The 19,930-nt window shown below is 43.2% G+C and overlaps 1 protein-coding gene across 6 annotated transcripts in view; it reads right to left on the bottom strand.

Annotated features, from left to right (window-relative positions):
• Positions 1-5,400: 5,400 nt before the first annotated feature.
• Positions 5,401-19,930, bottom strand: part of atp2b1a (ATPase plasma membrane Ca2+ transporting 1a) — a 41,248-nt gene continuing 26,718 nt past the window's right edge. For 4 of the 6 annotated variants that reach the window (XM_063217432.1, XM_063217435.1, XM_063217434.1 and 1 more), the window contains 9 exons: positions 18,051-18,230; positions 17,070-17,157; positions 16,830-16,936; positions 16,420-16,611; positions 14,824-15,037; positions 12,318-12,529; positions 11,939-12,046; positions 10,626-10,814; positions 5,401-6,355 (listed from right to left, as the gene is read on the bottom strand). In XM_063217432.1, coding sequence (XP_063073502.1) covers positions 5,888-6,355; positions 10,626-10,814; positions 11,939-12,046; positions 12,318-12,529; positions 14,824-15,037; positions 16,420-16,611; positions 16,830-16,936; positions 17,070-17,157; positions 18,051-18,230 — 1,758 coding nt within the window. In that variant the 3' untranslated portion in view covers positions 5,401-5,887. Of the gene's footprint in view, positions 6,356-8,980; positions 9,603-10,625; positions 10,815-11,938; positions 12,047-12,317; positions 12,530-14,823; positions 15,038-16,419; positions 16,612-16,829; positions 16,937-17,069; positions 17,158-18,050; positions 18,231-19,930 lie in introns of those variants that run through there. The other 2 variants (XM_063217437.1, XM_063217436.1) reach the window with 2 other exon arrangements.

Raw genomic sequence — 19,930 nt, 5'->3', positions numbered from 1 at the left:
TTTAGGTTAGGTATTGTAAACATTGCTGGAGTGGGACTGGGCATGTACACATGCACACATAGCGTAGAAAAGTCCTCATGTAGCCTGGCTGCCTGCAACACAGGGAACATAGAACGCCTGGAGCATACGTGGAACTTCAGTTCTTTACCCTAAGATCATACCGATTATGAGATGGTCTGGTTGTCTTCATCACACTCCATGGTGTTCCTTTGAAATAACTTTATATTTCTAACCTACTTCCAGAAGCACTTCTACCCATTTGAGGGCCCTCCCTAGGCAAAATGTAGTTATGGGGCCCTTTTGAATGACTTTCTCTGATATTTACTCTGATAGGGCGACAGTTGGGGGCCTCTCACAATGGGCATAATCGGTGTGGCCCTAGGGCAGGAGTGGGCAATTATTTAGGCCCGAGGGCCGCATTTGGTTTAGAATATTGACCGAAGGGCCGGATGCCCATGTCAATGATAAAACATAGTGTACGATGACGTAACTTGGCAGCAATGATATTCCTGCACATTGTAATTAAATGTATTTAGAAGCCCATGTATTTGGTTAATTTTAAATTTGCAAGACTCTTGTTTTAGGTAGCATTTTAAGAATATTGAGTAACCGTTTGAATTTGGATTTAAAAGTTGTCTTTCTTGTAATGGCTCTGGGGGCCACATGAAATGGCTCAGGGCGCCGCATGTGGCCCCCGGGCCTAGGTTTGCCCACGTCTGCCCTAGGGCCTAGGCAACTGCCTAGTCCGCTAATTGGTAAAACTGATAAAACGAGGCTGTTAAGCCTACAATTTTTGTATATTTATGTTTGGTCATCGCTAGGTCTGCACACATTTTATTATCTACTTTATTATCTTTGTCTGAAGAACATAAAAATATAGGCCTCTATGGTATATTGGGTCATATAATGAAGGTCTTGTTCTAGAGGAATAGAGAGCTTGCTTGCTTGCCACTTGTCCACTTGGCACGTTCGTAAAACTTAACTTATTGGTTTTATTTTAATTGCTGTATTTATCTTACTGTTCTTTTCCTTAAGTCATGTTTTTATTACCATTCAGCCTTTCACTTTGGTGATTTCTTATCTAATCCCTTGTCTAATGCATTTATTTTTTTGAAACATATTTAACTTAAGCATAGGGCAGTCATGGCTAAGCGGTTAGGGCGTCAGACTGAGGACTGATTCCAGGTGAGGAATACAGTAAATGCAATTTCATTGTGTGCGGTATGCAAAAAAACTCAGGGACTATACTTCGAGATCTTTCAATTGAGGGGGTATCCTAAGGCCTACTTACCGAATTTCCCGCTTGTGAATGTACACACGACGAAACTCTTATAGTTGGTATTACAGTTAAAGGGTTGCAACTTAGTCACTTCACAGGTGATGTCAGGGAGATTAAACTGAAGCTTATAGTTGAATGCAGATCAATCATTTAGGCCTGGAGTGGGCAGATAACAATCAACAATACCATGCCTGAGAAATTACATTTCAGTCATTACTTAAGTTTCAAATGTAGGCTACCCTCCTATCCTAACCAGATTCGAGGCAACATAGCAGATACTTTTTAACCTTATTTTATTTTCACTTACCGTACGAAACGTGCCTAACAAGAGAACTGATTTACTACAGATAATTCCACATCAGATGTGGAGGTGTAATGCTATCTAATGCTACTATTGTCCAATGTCTAAAAGTACTGTGTGTAATGTTAGTTGTCTATTTCCAAAACGTATGCAAGCTTATGTTTATTCACAAATTTGATCTTTGTACGTGAAGTAAATTAACTGGCACTGGTCTGGCCAGAGTAGGGTTGGCAGCCCAAGATGTCTAGAACTACTGTCTAGGATACAAAAGAGTTATATTTATAGGATGGACAAAGTTCATTTTCAAGCCATAATCAATACTTGATGGTATTTAGGTGACATTTGTGAAACAGCAGTATACATTTGGAAATAATATGAAATATTATACATTGGACTTAAACTCTGTGAAGCAACCAAACAGGCCGAGGTGTGTCAGTGTGGTATGAAACACTGTTGGGCCAAAACAAAGTTGCCACCAAAAAAAAAGGTTGCATACTCAAAATATGCATCGCCTTTAGCTTTGATTATGGCACCTATTTGCTGTTATTGTGTCAGCGAGTGTCTGCAATATCTAAAAAAAAATGTTGCATTAATTTTTCAACAAGATCTTGCACTGATGATGATGAGTCTGAGTGCTGTAGTGCAAGGCCTTCTCCAGTAGATCCCAAAGATTCTCAATGGTGTTATGGTTTACTCTGTGATGGCGTTTTCATCAGTGAAAATGATGGCTCAAGTTCCTTGAACCCACCCTGCTGAAATAAGTTGCTTCTCATATCTTAAACAAGGATGGAATCATTGGCATCAGCAATCACTTTAACATTTGGTGTCAGCTCCATGTTTTGCTGATGGCACAGGCATATCCCAAGATTACAATCCCAGAATTCATGATTGGGCTCAAATTTTGAAAGTGTGTTTCAGGGAGCATGAGACATTTCCACACATTGATTGCCCACCAGAGTTCAAAACATAACCCTATTGAGAATCCTTGACATGTGCTGAAGAAGGCTCTCTACGCATTAGTGTGGGACCATGTTTTCGGTGTTTAGTCTACTTTTTTGTGTGGCCCAGCCGTATACTGTATGTGGTAATGAAACCTCTCTGCATGTTCAATACATAAACATCCAAAAAAATATACTACTGCATGAAGGAAGGCCATGGTCCTGCAAATAGGCTAAATATTATTTTCTTTTATTCTTAAAAACCATACACATTACTCAACAAGTTTCAAATGTAAATCAAATCACGATAACCATTTACATTGCTCAAGATAAACAGACATGAAGTACTTTTATTTTTTCTTTCCAAATGTTTAAGATAAAAAAATAATAAATCCATAAAACAGATGGATAAACATTCATTCCCATGACAGGAAGAAAGCTACAGAATAAAACGTATGGATTCTTGTTTCGTTCCATTTTCTTTTTATTTGCAAGCTGCTTTGTGTTTATCCAATAAAACAAGGAGAAAAAAAAACCTTTTCCCCCCATAAGAACTTTGGGATTGACCCAACTGCTGAACAGTTTATCCCTTAACCTCACGCTTTCCCCCCCAAAACCCCACCCTTCTAAACCCCTCTCTCACCAGCAGAACAAAAGGACCAACAGTCCAAACACGTAGTAGCCCGGTGATGACCTTAAAGCCACCCAATGTAGTTTACCAGGCCTTTCACAATATGGAACAAAACAGAACAGAACTGTGTGTTAGTATTATAACCATAGGCCTTTGTTTAGAAAGCCAATTTCCTTTCATTCCATCCTCCACCCTGAGTAGAAAAGATTCCCAACAGAACCAAATTACAACCCCATGTTTGCAGTGAACCCTGGACCCAATTGTGACCCCCCCCCCCCAAAAAGGTTTTCAAATAATCTCCCCTCCCTCCCGTACCCTTCCCACACACACACAAACACGCACGCGCACACACACACTCACTCTTCTGGTTCAGTAGGTTGAAAGTTATCTTTAGTTTGTCCATAAAAATACAAAGATACAATTTCATCTATGTGGTATTTCGTCTGTATCAAAAGGTTGCTTTTATTTCCCAAGGGAGGCGTAGTTCAATAAAGTACCCTGTGCAGAGCTACCAGTGTATGCCTAAGATTACCTCTTGCTTGGGAAAAAAAATAAAACAAAAACAATTCTCCTGGAGATTATTCTGCCATTTTCCAGTATACCAGGTGTCCAAAACAATATTCTACAAATCAACTTCAATAACATTTAGATGATTGGTCGGAGTCTTTACAGATCAGATGAGAAGGGGGAAGTTTTTTTTGTTGTTTTTACTATTTCCATGTCAGCAAACCAGAACGTTTCAAGGAGCCTGAAGGTTTTTCATTGGAAAGAACTCTTAAATATAAAAAAATAATAAAACAATGAAACAATATTCGAAAAAAAAAAAAAAAAAATCCACGTGCTTACTTTTATTTTTTTCATTGACCATGACGACAGCTGAACTAGCTAAAGACATAAACTCCTTAAGTTAAAACTCAAAATTCTCTTTTCTATCATTGCATCCTTTTATATTGTTTTCAATTTCAATCTTTTTCCTAAGCCTGAGTAAACAAACCTTAATATGGTACATTGGCAGGGATTGACGGCGCATCACCAAATGAAATGTGGACCTTTCTTCATCGCATTTCAAGAAAAAAAGGGGAAACACAAGTCCCATGTAGGAATAGTTTCCCCGCCGATGACAGCCATCTTAAGTAGAGTCCTGTGTTGTAAAAAGCTCTTTCAAAAAAAGAAGCGCTGCTGTGTCAGTGAAGTTCCCTTTGGATCCTCTCTGTGCTATTGGAGGAAACAGCGCTATTGAGAGACTGCGAGAGAGAGAGACAGAGAGAGAGAGAGAGAGAGAGAGAGAGAACGAGAGAGTCAGAGCGAGAGAGAGAGAGAACGAGAGAGACAGAGCGAGAGAGAGAGAGAACGAGAGAACGAAAGAGAGGGAGAGAACGAGAGAACAAAAGAGAGGGAGAGAACGAGAGAGAGAGAGAACGAGAGAGAGCATGAGAGCGAGATAGAGAGAGAGAGGGAGAGAACACCAGAACCAGACACTGGGGAGGGGGTCCCACCAACATGGAACACAAAGCTAACGTTAAAATGTTTGTCTTTTGAAAGCGATGGATAATTAGAAATGTAAAAAGACTTGAGGCCCTGGTCCGAATAAAATCCCTTATGCTAACCTCATGCTACCACGTCACCACAACCTTCCCCTGGACCTGTCTGCCTCTGCTCAATGCTGTACAAGCCTTAGTGTTGTCTATTTGGCTAAAAGGTTCTATGTATCTACAAATATATAACGAATAAAACTTGCAGGCAAAAATAGTTTAGTTTCCATAGAAACACCCTTTTTTTCCTGAAAATTACAGCAGTATCTGAAATATTTCCTCTTTTTTTTTTTTAAATGCATTTTTAAACTCTTACTTTTCCTGCACCACAACAGAAAAAGCTCTAATCAACCAACCAACGGAAGGAAAACAAAAAGTATCTACAAACTTTGTAAACAGACCTGCTTTAAAAAAAAAAAAAAAAAAACATAAATATTTCAAAATATGAACAGCCAACAGAGCAGAAGATTAAAGTGTTTGTTGAATGAGCAAAAGGACCAGAGAAAATGTACACCATCCAGCTAAAGAAAAGGATAAAGGTTTTTTTTTTCTGTCACAGCCAGTCCTTAAGCCACTAGGACGACTGCCAGCCCCCACCCCCTTTAATAATAATATTAATGACAATACAAAAAAATAATAATCAGGTCACTTTCACTCAGAGTTTAGAACCACCCTTCCCGTAACACCAAAAAAAAAAAAAGACTAAACAGAAAAAAATGAACAATGCAGATAAAACAGATTTATTAAGGAGAGAGGAGAGGAGCGGAGGCAGATGGGAAGAGAGGGCTAGTCGAAGAGTTCCATGCCCTTTAGTTTTTGTAGAGGCGATGAGGAGGGCCAAAAAAATAATCAACGCTAAAAGTGCGATCCAAACAAGAGGCCTTCCAAACATTCTGCCGAATGCCAGCTTACGGTAGGTTTTTCTTTATGTCCGAGTCCAGCATGGGGCAGAGCTTTCCAAAATAACAACAACAAAAAAAGGGGACGCTCTGCTTGATGCACCTCCCTCCGCATTTCGGCCTCCCTTCTCTCTGCCTCTCCTTCCTTTAAAGAAACTCCAGCCCCTCCTCCTCTGCTCCTCCAGCCAACCGAGCCAGCCATGCCTTCCTAGCCGCCTCATGTTATATAGTCCTGCCTGTGTGGCAATGTGGATGGAGAGAGGTTGGGAGGCGGCGTGGGGAGGGCTTGGGCCTGAAGGGCGCTGGATCAGAGGGAGGTCTCCAGGCTGTGCAGAGGGCTGGCGGGGGCCGAGGGGGACGCCATCGGCTTGCCGCTGTTGGCGTCCAGGAAAAAGTGCAGGCCGCTCTCCACGGCGTTATTGTTCTGGTTGGGCGAGGGCGGCAGTGGTGGGCTGCTGGAGACGGGTGGAGGTGGCGTGGGTGGGTTTGGGGGAGGCGGGGTGGTGGCCACGGGCGTGGTGGGCACTGGTGTGGGGGTGGGCGTGGGCGTCGGACTAGGTGAGGCCGTGGTGCCGCTGGTGGCGTTGTTGTTGTGGCGCTTGGTGGGCGCGTCGTCCTCTGCGTCCGTGTCGTCAATGAGGGGGATGTGCGGCTCCGAGTCCTCGATGCGGAACTCGGGATGGGTCATGAAGTTGTGGATGGACGTGCGCGACTCTGGCTTCTCCAGCCCGTCATACGGACACAGGCTGCTGCGGAATGCATTCACCACTCGGATCTGCGGGGAGGACAACCCAAAATCACTAAGCTGCTAATCGGCTGCTCATGCTTGTATTCATATGCACTGCACACAGTAAAACACACGTCATGAAAAACACACACACCATTATAATAATGGTAAGACTACAGGCCAAAGGCCCTACGAAAACTGATTATGTGTACTGTTAATATTAGTTTTTAATGTTTTTAATAATATTACTGTTGGGGGACAATCTTGAGTTACTCGTTGGTCAACAGCGAAATCCTCCCCAAGAGGGTGAAACTTCTTCATGCAGTATGCAAAGACGAGCATTTAAACACACCCACACACTACCCAAGGCTGGTGAGTTGAAAACAACTTTACTGATTTGGATTCCATAGTAGTGTTGTAATCCTCTTTTTTTAAGGACAGAGTACCCTAACTTTAACTGATAGGGCAACAGAAAAGGCAGAAGAGGGAGAAAAAAAGGAAGAGAACAGAAGAAAGAGAAAGAAAAAAAAAGCAGAGAAGAGAATTGGACAAGTAAGGAGTTTCTTACCGTCACCTCCGATCCAAAATAAAATTAAACGATTACAAGTAAACTATTGAAAAAAATATGTGTGCTCAGTGATAGTGCTTTGTTGTGAAACTCGAAGTGTGTAAGCCAAATTAAAGCAACACAAAGCAAAAGAGAGAGGACAGGGAGAGGGACAGAAAGAGTGAAATCTACAAAAGAGTAAAGTCCGGCAGGACAAAGTTATATAGAAAACATGCTCGCGGGTGAGAAGGACAGAAGAAGGAAAGGGGGGAGGAGATCAGTAAATATTTGATTATGGTTCGTGGAGAGGATTAAAAAATAATAAGAATAATAAAGATAGAACAAAAAAAAATCCAGATAGCAGCCAAGCAGATCTAAAGCTGTAGCACAAACGGAGAGATAGAGTAGGGGGGAAAAAAACGACAGCTGACAGACGAGACTGAGACAAAGAGAGTGTGTAAAAAAGAGCAATAGAGAGTGTGAGCGAGAGAGAGGAGGAGGAGACCCATGCAGAGCGGTGCTACCTTTTCCTTCAACAGTAGTTAACCTTTGAGTATAGCCCATGACACATTGCATTAAGGAGGAATCTAAGGAGGAATATGGCGCAATCAGAGGTCAAGGCTTTTATGGGGGTATATTTGCAGGTTGGGATTGACTGTCTATAGTTTGACTTTGTTTCCAGAGTCACTTAAAAAAGGCGACAGGATAACACTTGAGCTACATGATAAAAACATGACATTAGTCACAAAATCCTTTCCTGTGGAACAGCATGTCACCTGAGAGAAAACAAAATCTGTTAGCACAGTTACAAGAGAGTAGCTTGGCGATGACGGGAAGGGGAAAAGAGAACAACCAAGAGAGAAAGGTTCATTTAACATTAAGGTCAAGATTTACAGATAAGCTTTTTTTTTAAAGTAGATACAGTGGACCATCCCCAGACCTGCAAGAGAGTGATTAGTGCTGAGATATACAGCCCTTTGTATAAGAAAGAGTGGATAAGATTACCAGAAAAAGAGCAAGTACATGTCAACCATATGTAACCTTAAAAGGGACACTGTGCAGGAAATGGTCAAAAAAGGTACTGCAACTATGCTGCTCATTGAAACTGGGCTGCCTATTGCCAAATTTGATCTTTACACGAAAGTTTACCAAGTAATAAACACATATTTTCTAGTATGGTCCAAGTAGAGTCATTTTTGTAGCTAAAAATGGCTATTTTTGGAAATTCAAAAGATCCCCCTTTTCATGTATGAAAAGTGCCATTTTTCCAGTCATAATGAATACTTAGAATTTGATGGTGGTGGTAAGTATTCATGAAAAAGGTAACATTAGTGAATGGGCGGTATGAATTCTGGAAATAGACAACAAAAAATCTCACACAGTGTCCCTTTAAAAACTGACACACTCAATTCCAAAGAGAAAATTACTTTTTGTTTCAGAGGAACTACAGGAATTCCTAAACTACCTCAAAAAGCTATTCAATATACATCTACAGCACATCTAAAATCAGCTCTGGAGCCTGCTGTCTGTAATGGGAGAAGCTACTTTTTTTCTGTATGTTTACTGATCCAGTAGATCCATTCTCTCCACAGGGTCATGCAACCTGTAGTAGACCCAACAGACATGCCTGCCTTTCACACAGTAAGGCCCCATCTCAATGCCCAGTGTTCTAGCCTTGCTAGTACGTGAAACGCACAGTGATGGGACACTCCGTGGAGTTCACCAAAGAGTAGCCAATCACTGTGCGTTTCATGTCCTAGCAAGGTTAGAACACTGGGCATTGAGAAAGAGCCTAAGTTTGGACCTGACCACATTTTCTCCTCTCTCCTTCACAGGAAAGACTTGCATAATAACCCACTTACACACCATACTCCTCTGCAGCCTATTCCCATAAAAGTAACAGTACAGTCATTCCCTTTGGAGGTGACCATGGGCGTATACTCAAATACACTTATAAAGAAACACAGGATACTAGAGCGTGGAAACAGTGGGAGGAGGGCCGAGGCACAGCAGCAGCTGCAGACAGGACTCATACAGAGAGAGAGAGAGAGAGAGAGAGAGAGAGAGAGAGAGAGAGAGAGAGAGAGAGAGAGAGAGAGAGAGAGAGAGAGAGAGAGAGAGACCCTCCGCTAGAACAGGGAGGTCTATATGTACATACATACAGATATATATACATACATCGTCATGTGCAAACAGTCTAACCCTTGAGTAAAAGGGAGACGGAGAACCAGCCAACAAGCCATAGAGCAGTAACAATGGATAGACACCGGGGGTGCAGCCGCGTCCAAAAATGGCACAGTAAACAGTAACAGGGAAACACACATTTATATGTACACTCAGAGATAACAGCCATGGCACAGTAGCAGCAATATGGAGCATGTGCTTTGCGAACTTGTTTTGACTGACGGGTGTAGGGGTATGATGGAGATCAAGTGAGGAGGGAGGAAATGGGAGGGCGAGGAGTAGGGGAGTGGGAGGGTGTAGAACGTTAAATAGTCAAAACGTCGCCAAGGGGCGACTTGTTGTTAATCTCATGCACTAAGGAAACACGCACTCACACCCCACAGTGGCAGAAGCGGAGCTGGCAGCAGTGGCAGTAGTGGTAGGAGTGGTAGGAGGTAAGGCTACATGTGAAGGGCTAGAAACATTGGTTACATCGTGCTGCTGCTGGCTGCTGGTGCTGGAAGGCGGGCGCCTGAGGGACCCCTGAAAGGAAGTGCCACTCTGGAACGCATTGACTACATCCATCTGAAAGGAATCAGAGAGCGTCACAGCGGGGGGGGAAGGACCCAACACAACGCACAGCACAGAGGAGAGCAGAAGGGAGGAGAGGAGAGGAGAGGACAGGAGAGGAGAAGGAAGAAAGACTCAACACACAGCAGAGAAGAGAAGAGAAGAGAATTGAAGAGAAGAGAAGAGAAGAGAAGAGAAGAGAAGAGAAGAGAAGAGAAGAGAAGAGAAGAGAAGAGAAGAGAAGAATAGAAAGACTCAACACACAGCAGAATGAAGAAAGAGAGAAGAAAACGGAGGGAAAGAGGAGAAAATGGAAAAGAGAGGAGAAAGTAGACAGGAAGACCAAGTGAAAAGGAAGACAAAGGTAAAGTACAGAGGATAAACAGAATGAAAAAGAGGGAAAGTAGAAAGCACAGAAATCAGAGTTAAAAGAAAGAATCAGAAAAGAGAAAGCTCATAGGGAAATGCATAGAACTGGGAGATAGGCACAGATGACAACACCGGAGAGAATAAGGCACCCAGTTTAAGGCCGTTTCCAAGTGGGTAAAGTACGAGATAACAGCAAGTCAAGAGATGAAAGAAAGGTAGTATAGGAAGGGAGAAGAAAGGCACTGCTTAAAGGACGTCTGACTAGCCAGGCTGTTCTTAGCTCGGCTGTATCTAGCGATTAAGTCTTCCAATGGCTAACTGCTGGCTGCTTTCAAGAGCTCCTATTACAGCACTGCTGACGCCAGATAGCAGGGCATGGCCTGGCAGGTACAGTATACATCTTCCTCCTCCGCCTCAGTGAGAATGGAGCATGTTACGGTACACATGACGGGGAAAGAAGGTACAGACTGGACCGTCTCAGAGACGGCTGAGTCACTAGGACTTGGAGGGATACTGTTAAGTTTGCAGGTTTGCACAGAAACCGTTTATCTAGGTTGTTTGGGAGGGGGGGGGGACCTCAAGGTTCATGGGGGAGAAAAGGTTACGGTGTGTGAGGAGGAGGCCAAGTGAAGACCCCCGGGGAGAGACTGCGAGGAGGAGCAGCAGTACCTGGGTCTGGATGCGGTTGAGGCCACGGAACCAGAGGATCTGTCCGCGGCGCAGCTCGCGCTCGGCGTGGTCGATCTCCTCCATCTCCTCCATCTCATCCAGCTCCTCTTCGGGAATCTCCTCCTTCTGCGTGCCGTGGCCCGCCGGCTTCAGGAACTTCAGCCACTTGGTGGGGACCGAGGAGATGACCTGACCAAGAGAACAGCACACATGAGAGTTGGTTTGACTAGTCGAGAGACCAGAGTCCAACGAGTCTCGAGTCCAAGACAAGAGACCAAGTCCAAAAAGATTTCAGTTTGAGTCTACACTGAATAACTGGTCAGCGTGTACAAGTATTTAGCCAATGAAAACGATGAATGACAATAACGTTTAAATAAACATTTAAAGGGCACGTACACGCAATGCGCTTAAAGCATTAAATGCAGCATTCTTCACACTAGAAGTAAGCAATGCAGTCGGCATATTTTGAAAATATTATCAAAATTGTTATTAGGTCTCAGTCTGTATAGAGAGAAACACTGATAAGTACCACAAATGCCAACAGTTACAATGCAGGCTGGGCACTTATATTTCTTGACAGCAATATAACACTATTGATGCATAGATACTAAAGAATCTTCCTGTCAATGACTATGTAATGGTACGGCAAAATTGACTGCAGAGAGATTAGGGCACATAACATCCCCATTTCAGTGCAAGTAAAATAGGCAAGTCAATACTTTCCCCAGACCAAACCGGTCACACCAAATAGTCTATTCATCCAGCTACCAATATTAGTCTTGTCCTGATCTGAAATGACTGTTATTTGGATTAGAGGTGGATTCCAACAGAGGCAAAATAATTTATCGGGTCATTGCTCTGTGTAATGTGACTAGTAAACAAAGGATCAGGATTTCACATTCAATCTGCTCACTGAGAAGGAACATAGTGTCGACTTGTGTGCCTCCAATGTACAGGCTGACGACTAATAATAGCGGTTCAGCAATAGAGTTGTATGCCAACACACACACATAGTGCACACACACACACACGCAGTGTTTATAATACTACAGATGCTTAGAACATCTGAATGCTCGCCGGCCTTGCCAGCAACGTTTATTTTTAAAGTCTGGAGCGTTTCGGACAATTTGTCTGTGCAGTTCCCACTTTAGCCACATGGGGGATCCCTGCTACCATCATAGACATTGGGGTCGTGTCTGCTGGTAGACAAGGAGTGGGCAGCACTGTGTGTGTGCGTGTGTGTGTGTGTGTGTGCGTGTGTGTGTGTGTGTGTGCGTGTGTGTGTGCGTGTGCGTGTGCGTGTGCGCGTTTACCTGGCCCCATAGGAGACAGCCCATGCCTAGGAAGATGCACCACAGCCACTGCTCAATGTTGAGGCCCACGCAGCTGAAGGGCTTCCCTCCAAACTGCACGATGACAATCTGCCAAGAGGAAGATGATTCATGTTTAACGGCACATAAGGGCAAACAAAAAAACAAAAACTGTTGACAGAAGTATACATAATAACCAAACTTCTATGTCTTAGGCATATTTTTTAAATATTCACAGTTTAAAAAAAATACTCTTCACTTTATATATATATATTTTTTTAAACGCACTTGGAAAGCATTCAGTTTTTTTTTTAAAAAAGAGGGGAAAAAAGGGGGATGGCTAAGGGTTCAGCTAAGGACGCGGGAAGGAAAAGCCACCCACTTGGATGCCGAAGGTCCCAAAGACAATGCTGCAGAAGATCATGTTGTTGAAGATGCCCTCGAAGACGTTGCGCTCGCCGTGGATCTTGCGGGCGTTGATCTCATTGAAGAGCTGCATCATGACGAAGGTGTTGAAGACGATGGTGTAGTGCTCAGAGGGCGGCGAGTGGAGGGGCGCATTCCTGCCACTGTCAATGTCAAAGATCTTCTCTCCTGCAGAGGAAAACATCCATGCATTGTTACATTTACATGACACTTAGCGGACACTTCACAATATTATTTTATTTATTATTACTGAGCTTTATTAGTAGAGTAGAGTAGAGTAACTTTATTGATCCCCAGGGGGAAATTCAGGTATCCAGTAGCTTACATAAATACACAAATACACAAAAGCCCACATGGACATTTCAAGACAAAAATAAACACAGGAATAGTCATCAGGGTGGGGAAAATACAATAAAATAATGGAGATAAATGGAGAAAAAGGTAATTATGCAAAAAGACATTCTGTGAGTTGGGATAGACCAAAGCAGAAAAAACATACTCTGTCAGTTAAGGTAGACAACAAGTGTTGATGGATACATCTATGATGTAGTATAGTATGTAGAAGTAGGCAGTGTACAGAGTATGATAGGGGTTGAACATTTTTACAATGTCACAGTAAAGTACAGGTAAGTGTTTTAGGCAAGCACACACACACCACACACACACACCACACACACACACACGGCACACACACACACACACACACACACACACACACACAAAGAGGTTCCCCAGTAACTGGGCCAGCTCCGACAGATCACAGTCTTTGCTTGTGGTAAGCAGGAAAAACAAGTATGTCCAGTGGTCAAGGGTCAAAAGTTCCTTAGTGCAGTTATTGGACAGCACACACACACACACACACACACACACACACACACACACACACACACACACACACACACACACACACACACACACACACACACACACACACACACACACACACACTATTTATTATTACTGAGCTTTATTATTACTATCCAAAGCGACATATTTATTTGCAGGGTATTGGTACAATCCCTGAAACAATGTGCTTGCTTAAAGGGCACTTCAGCCATGGATGGAGGTGTAGGGAGAGGTAAGAGGTGGATTAGAACCTGCAACCCCTCAGGTCTTAAGACCACTTCCCTCACCATTAGGCCATGTCATGTGAGAATCCTGTAGTTCTGGAAGGCACTGGTACATAATAATAGCATCAGCATTTCCACTTCAACTCGTTGGAACAAAGTAAACGGGGATAACTACATCAGGGAGTGTTCAGTGTGTTAGTCGTTCGAATGTCTCAAATTTTCTAAACATTGGAATTATATTTGAATACCGAAGATTGAAGTCAAAGCCCTAGTTCACTTTGTACAATAGCTGAAACTTGGAATTTGTGACTACCGGTAAATGAAATAAGCAGCTTTTGGTTTCAACATTCATGGTTTTAAACTAAAATATCAAAGACTGTTATATGACCCTCTTGTTATGTGCCATGCCTCGAGTCCGATGAAGAAGGTAGTTAGAAATGCAGAAAGCGAAAAGGACACACTTGAAAATTATGACCAGATAATTTTCAACATAAAACATTATATTCTGCCAATTAGCTACTATGTCCTGGCTTTCCCCCAGCATTTTACAGTTAAGGCAGCCACCTTGACTAGTTCACCAGAAAAGATTAAGATTTTGAATTACGGGTGCCCCCACATTTGGGCTTACATTGCCCACGGGGACCCCGGTTCGAATCCAGAAGGGGTAATTTCCCAGCCCTGCTCAATTTCTCTCTCCCAATCGTTTCCTGTCTACTCACACTGTCCTGTAATAATAAAGGTCAAAAAGCCCCAAAATAATACTTAAAAAAAAAAAAAAAATTGAATTGCGAATGCAATTTCTTTACTTTGCAAGCTACTTATTTTGGGGCCTTCATGTCATATTTCATGTGAAACGGCAAAACATGGCCTTTCCAATGATGACAGTCGAGGTGTTTGGGAGGGTTAGCCTGTATCGGAGACATGTGACTAACAAATGCTCTGAAACACTTGAAACACTGGAAACTAGGGATGCACGATGTCAAAAATTTCGGCCGATACCGATATCCGATTATGATATTGCGGTTTTGGCGGATGACCGATATTAACCGATACCGATGTTTTTCTTTCTTTAAAAAAAAAAAAAGAGATGACAATGATGCAAACAAACATAATTTTTGAATGTCGTCTTATTTCCAAAAACACTTTTTAACTCCCTGTGATAATTAGATAAAAAATAGAGACAAAATAGAAGACAAACAGTGAAAGTCATCGTCAAGTCCATTCTTTTAGAACGTAACATACAAAAAAAAACATCGGCATTAACATCGGCCCAGTTTTACCCATCAGACCGATGTCCGATGTGTTGAATATTGGCCGATATCGGCCGATACCGATACATCTGGCCGATACATCGTGCATCCCTACTGGAAACACTGCAAAGTGGCGCCATACCGACAAAGAGCAGCGAGAAGATGATGACGAGCTGGTAGACAGCGTGGCCTAAGATGTTCTTCATCATGGTCTTCGAGATGAGGGGCTTGTTGCGGCCGTAAGGCTTCCTGAGCAGGAGGGAGTAGGTGGGGGGCTCGGTGGCCAGCGCCAGGGAGGCAAAGGTGTCCATGATCAAGTTCACCCAGAGCATCTGTACCGCTTTCAGAGGGGAGTCCTATGCAGGGAACACAGAGGAGAGGTTAGACATTAGTTAGTTAAAAAATAACGACAAATAACGATTGATGAGATCATAAGATCATAAGGAGTATCTTTCGGAATCCACAGGACGCAAGGTTCTAACCTGCAATCCTATGGCAGCAATTCCCATTTATGCCCATTTAGAAGATTAGGAGAATAAATGGCATTCAATGGAAAGTCGAGCCCATTTAGGACACCAGAGTTGATCCCACTTTGTTGCGTTGGTGACATGAAGTATGATTTATCTTGGTTTAGCATATTGAAAACCACTGGTATATGGAATTAAGCTCTTCAGACTCCGCATTGACGTTTATCTGAAAACATGTAGGTTCCGGCCATGACGCAAACCGATGTTCTCAGATGGCGCAACACAACTTGAAAGCTGATTACACACAACTGTACGGGTTTGCTAAACTTCATCCCCTTCACTACATAGGAATGTCAAGACAAGCCAACAGTCACGGCTGTGGCACATGTCAAACCAAAAGGAAAATAAAGAAATCCTTTTCTTGTGTGTATTATTTTTTGACTCCCTTCCAACCCAGGGGTGCATTTCTCAAAAGAGAAGTTGTTAGCCTGTTAGCAACTTCGGTAGTTGCCAATGGGAAAATGCATTGAAAACAACAAAGTAGCTAATGTAGTTAGCAACTTTGGTTTTGAGAAATGCACCCCAGCCCCGCATTATCACACCACGTTAGAGCCCCCCCCCACCCCATGTCAGCACACAGGTCCCCCGCCAACCGCATGCTTGTCTCCACTTCACAGCCACCATTTCCAATTGCTTTTAGCCTGGCTGAGCAGTAATTAGCAGCTGCCACCTTGAGCGAGGGACATGCACTGTGCTGTGCTGTGCTGTGCCTGGGTGGCTTCCTTGATATCCCCCTCCTCTTTTTCTTCTGGGCAGTGAAACCAACGTGGCTGCACACGGATGACTCAGCACCGCTGCGATAACTGAACCGTGGGGATTCAGGTCAGAGCCACAGACAGGAGATGTGCATGCAATTACAGACTGAACTACCAAACTGGCAGATGTGCTACAGGTGTCTCGTTCTCAATGCAATGCTCAATGATTCTCCATGCAGCCTCAGCAAAATGATTTAATACATGGCTGTGAACCATTAGGGTCTTCATCCGGCAAAAAATAATCAAGCTTTTTATATGCCGAAATGCAAGACGAGGTTCATGGGGGATTATGCACCAGGTTGACCTGATGGGTTGTACACTAAGCTGCAGCCGCACACGTCTCTTATTTCCACCATATTAGAGATTCATTCAGCACCGTCCCCTGGTAACATCTGTGCACTGGTGTACAGTACAATGCTTGAAATTGGCACCAGGTGCTCGCTAGCGTGTGTGTACCTGTGTGATGCAGGCTCCGGTAAAGGCCACAATGACAGCCACCACGTTGACGGTGAGCTGGAACTGCAGGAACTTGGAGATGCTGTCGTAGACGTTGCGCCCCCACATCACCGCCTTCACGATGCTGCTGAAATTGTCATCTGTCAGGATGATGTCCGAGGCCTCCTTGGCTACATCCGTACCAGCAATGCCCTGTCACAACAAACATGTGCGTGCACGCCCGCACACACACACACACAGGGTCAAGTCCTGTCATGCAAACATGTCCATCACCAATCAATATGTCCCCAGTAGCAAAAGAAAAAAGAAGAGCATGGCCTCTGAAAAAGTCAATTTCCTCGACACGAGGACCAGAAGGAATTTACAGACAGACAGACTGAGGGAGAGGGTAGGCAGGAGGATATGGTTACCATGGCAAATCCCACGTCAGCTTTCTTCAAGGCAGGACCGTCATTGGTACCATCTCCCGTCACAGCCACCACTTGCCTCTGCTCCGTGACTGTGCTGTCGATAATACCTGCCAAACAAACACATTGCAGCCATCAACATTGATTTTTTTTTGTCAGCGTCAACATGCGTGTTCTTGGTGTGCAAATGGGAAAAGATAAATGATGTGGGGCAAATGAATGAATGAATGAAAATGAGCATACCCTTCACCAAAGTGTGCTTGTCTGTAGGGGAGGAGCGGGCCAGTACTCGCAGCTTGGGCCAAATCTTATCGATGCGCTCTTGCTCGATCTGAGAAGGAAAATAACAAACTTCATCTTAGCACAAGTTAGACATTCTGTGTCGGCAACATCAATTATACTTTGAGGTAGAACATGTAATTGCAGTCATTTGTTTTCGAAATGCTTGCAGCCCATTTACAAAGTTGGTCTTTTCATGAATATACACTCCTTTACTGGTCTGACCAACGTTTTGCAGCTACAGATGTCTACGATTGATCATTTAAAATGGCAGACTTGGAGAAGATGCACGCACCTATGCATGCACAAAAAGTGTAAAATGAAGTGATAACGAACATCGTACTTAGAAAATAATGAATTGAAAGAAATATACACGGAAAATATAAGATTTGCGAATGGGCAGCATACTGGAAACAAACTTCTATAACATTTGCATACTCTACCTTTAAAGCGACAGTGTGACATTTGTTAGGTTTAACAGATCAACTTTGCAAGTGAGGAGATGACCAAGCAAGATTCTATGCATAGACACGTCTAGAGTCATCATGAGCAAGTGAGAATAAATAGAGATTATGAAAAACATGAAAATTCATTCGTTCATTCCTGTGCAAGTTTGTGCAGTGCTAGTCACTGTGGTGGCCATTGCTTAAAAGGAAGGATTGATTTTTATTGGTGCTTTGCCTAATAGTCAAGCAACCATTTCTAGTCTTTAGGCAGAGCCCGAGGTTTCCCCTCAGCGCTTTATGGTTAAGGCAGCCACCTTGACAACAAACCTAAGAATATAAAATGCTTGAATTGATATTTATTTTTCGCACAACATAGCTTTTGCAAAAATCAGAGTCAACTGGGTGGGGGATAGCCAGCATCACTGACATGTGACTAAGACATTTCGCAGGAAGAAACACTGAAGCCGCATAAAGTCAATATTTTCTTCTTTGCTCTCACCTCTCCCTTCTCGTTGCGGATGCGGCGGTTGAACTCTTTACCCTCCAGGCAGAGGAAGTCGTCGCCAGGCAGCAGGATGCCACACTTGGTTGCTATGGCACGGGCTGTGTTGATGTTGTCCCCTGTGACCATGCGCACAGTGATTCCAGCACGCTGGCACCTTTTTATGGCATCAGGGACCTGAAGGAACGGCAGAGTGCCAGGGGCGTTAGCATCCACCCTTACAGTACAAACACATCCACCAAACCTAAACCAAGATTTGGTCTGCCAACTTGTTTTGAAACACTTGAAAATAACGACTTACAGCATTTCATCCTTTGAGTTCCACCATTAAATATGATCAACAATAATCTCAATAATCAATTATCTCACAAACACTGCAGGATTTTTCAGATTATGTTCTATGGGAGCTGCAGAATGTTCAAGTAAAATTCTAGAACTGAGAAGCCGTACTCCTCAAAAGATTGGTAGCCTACTATACTGGAAAACTACCCTAGTGCAATATACTCTTAGGTAGCCTGAGAAACTGGTGTTTTAGCAAACCCATTCTTCTACAGGCATGACGTATTGGTACAAAGCTGCTTTTGATACGCAATCTTACGCCAGGCATGTCTGCTGCTCCAGTGTTATGACTGATAAGATGCATGTAACTTGTACATTTGCCAAAACACAAACCCAGATGGATAGACCTTTTAAGGATTACCTTCTGAATTTCTGCAGTGTTTTTCCTTTTTTTTCTCTTCCTTTACTCGGACATAATTAGGGATAGAACACTTCAAGAAATAGGCCATGTGTTCAAAAGCTAGACATGGAAAACTAAGTAAATGTAGATCAAGTGGATTGCGTTGCAATGCGCTGTGGGTGACATGGCTAGGGAAAACCCAATACTGTGGCAGGTAACCGACACATTTTCCACTTCCCCTGGCAAACCACAGCAGCGGGCTAGGAGAGAGAGAGAGAGAGAGGCCACTCCTCCTGGGTGTGAAAGACAAACCGACCTAGGCTGACCCATCCAAGTTCTAGGGGGGGGGAGAAGGAGTGTGTATCTGTTTGTGTGTGTTGTTCTTAAAATAAATTTCCTGGTGTGGACAAACTGTTGTGTCAGTGTGCGAGAGTGTGTGAGTGTATTAGTTTTGGGGAGATGAAATTCTCCTCAATTTTTTTTCGTTTTTTTCCTCTGGTCTGACGGTCAGATCAAATTATCCACAAATATTTTTGTAATAGCAATTTTCCTGGTTTAGACAAGCTGTTGTCAGTATGCAAGACTGCACGTGTATAGTTTTGCTGATATCAAATCATGTCTTTTTTGTAATCTCTGGTGAGATCAAATTATCCACATTGTTTTAGTCCGCATAGTAATTTTCCAGGTGTAGACAAGCTGCTGTCAGAATGCAAGAGTGTGTGTATAGTGTGTGTCAAATTACCACCTTTTTTTAAACCTCTGGTCTGACTGGGCCCTTGATTCCCACCACACACATTTTGTCAGTGTGTGTGTATGTGTTGCTTCGGTGACATGAAATTATCCACTTATTTATTTCTTTTTTCTTTTCTGGTCCTCGATACCCACCACACAGATGCAGAGTAGGCTGGTGAGGATTTCTATGCGAGTGTGTGTAGTTTTGCTGAAATCATGTTTATACATTTTTCCCCCCCCATGTTGTCTGACGGGGTCCTCAAAGTTGATAGCATTTTTTTTTAAATAATTATTATTTTTTAAATATATTTTTAGGGGCTTTTATGCCTTTATTTGATAGGACAGCCTGAGATGGTGACAGGAAGTGAGTGGGACAGAGAGACGGGGTGGGATCGGGATATGACCCCGGCCGGACTCGAACCCGGGTCCCCGTGGGCATGCAAGCCCAAATGTGGGGGGCTTAGCG

This window comes from Engraulis encrasicolus, chromosome 15, assembly GCF_034702125.1.
Source record: "Engraulis encrasicolus isolate BLACKSEA-1 chromosome 15, IST_EnEncr_1.0, whole genome shotgun sequence".
NCBI lineage: Eukaryota > Metazoa > Chordata > Actinopteri > Clupeiformes > Engraulidae > Engraulis > Engraulis encrasicolus.
Note: the sequence above shows the minus strand (reverse complement) of the source record. Positions and strands in the feature narration are given on the sequence as shown.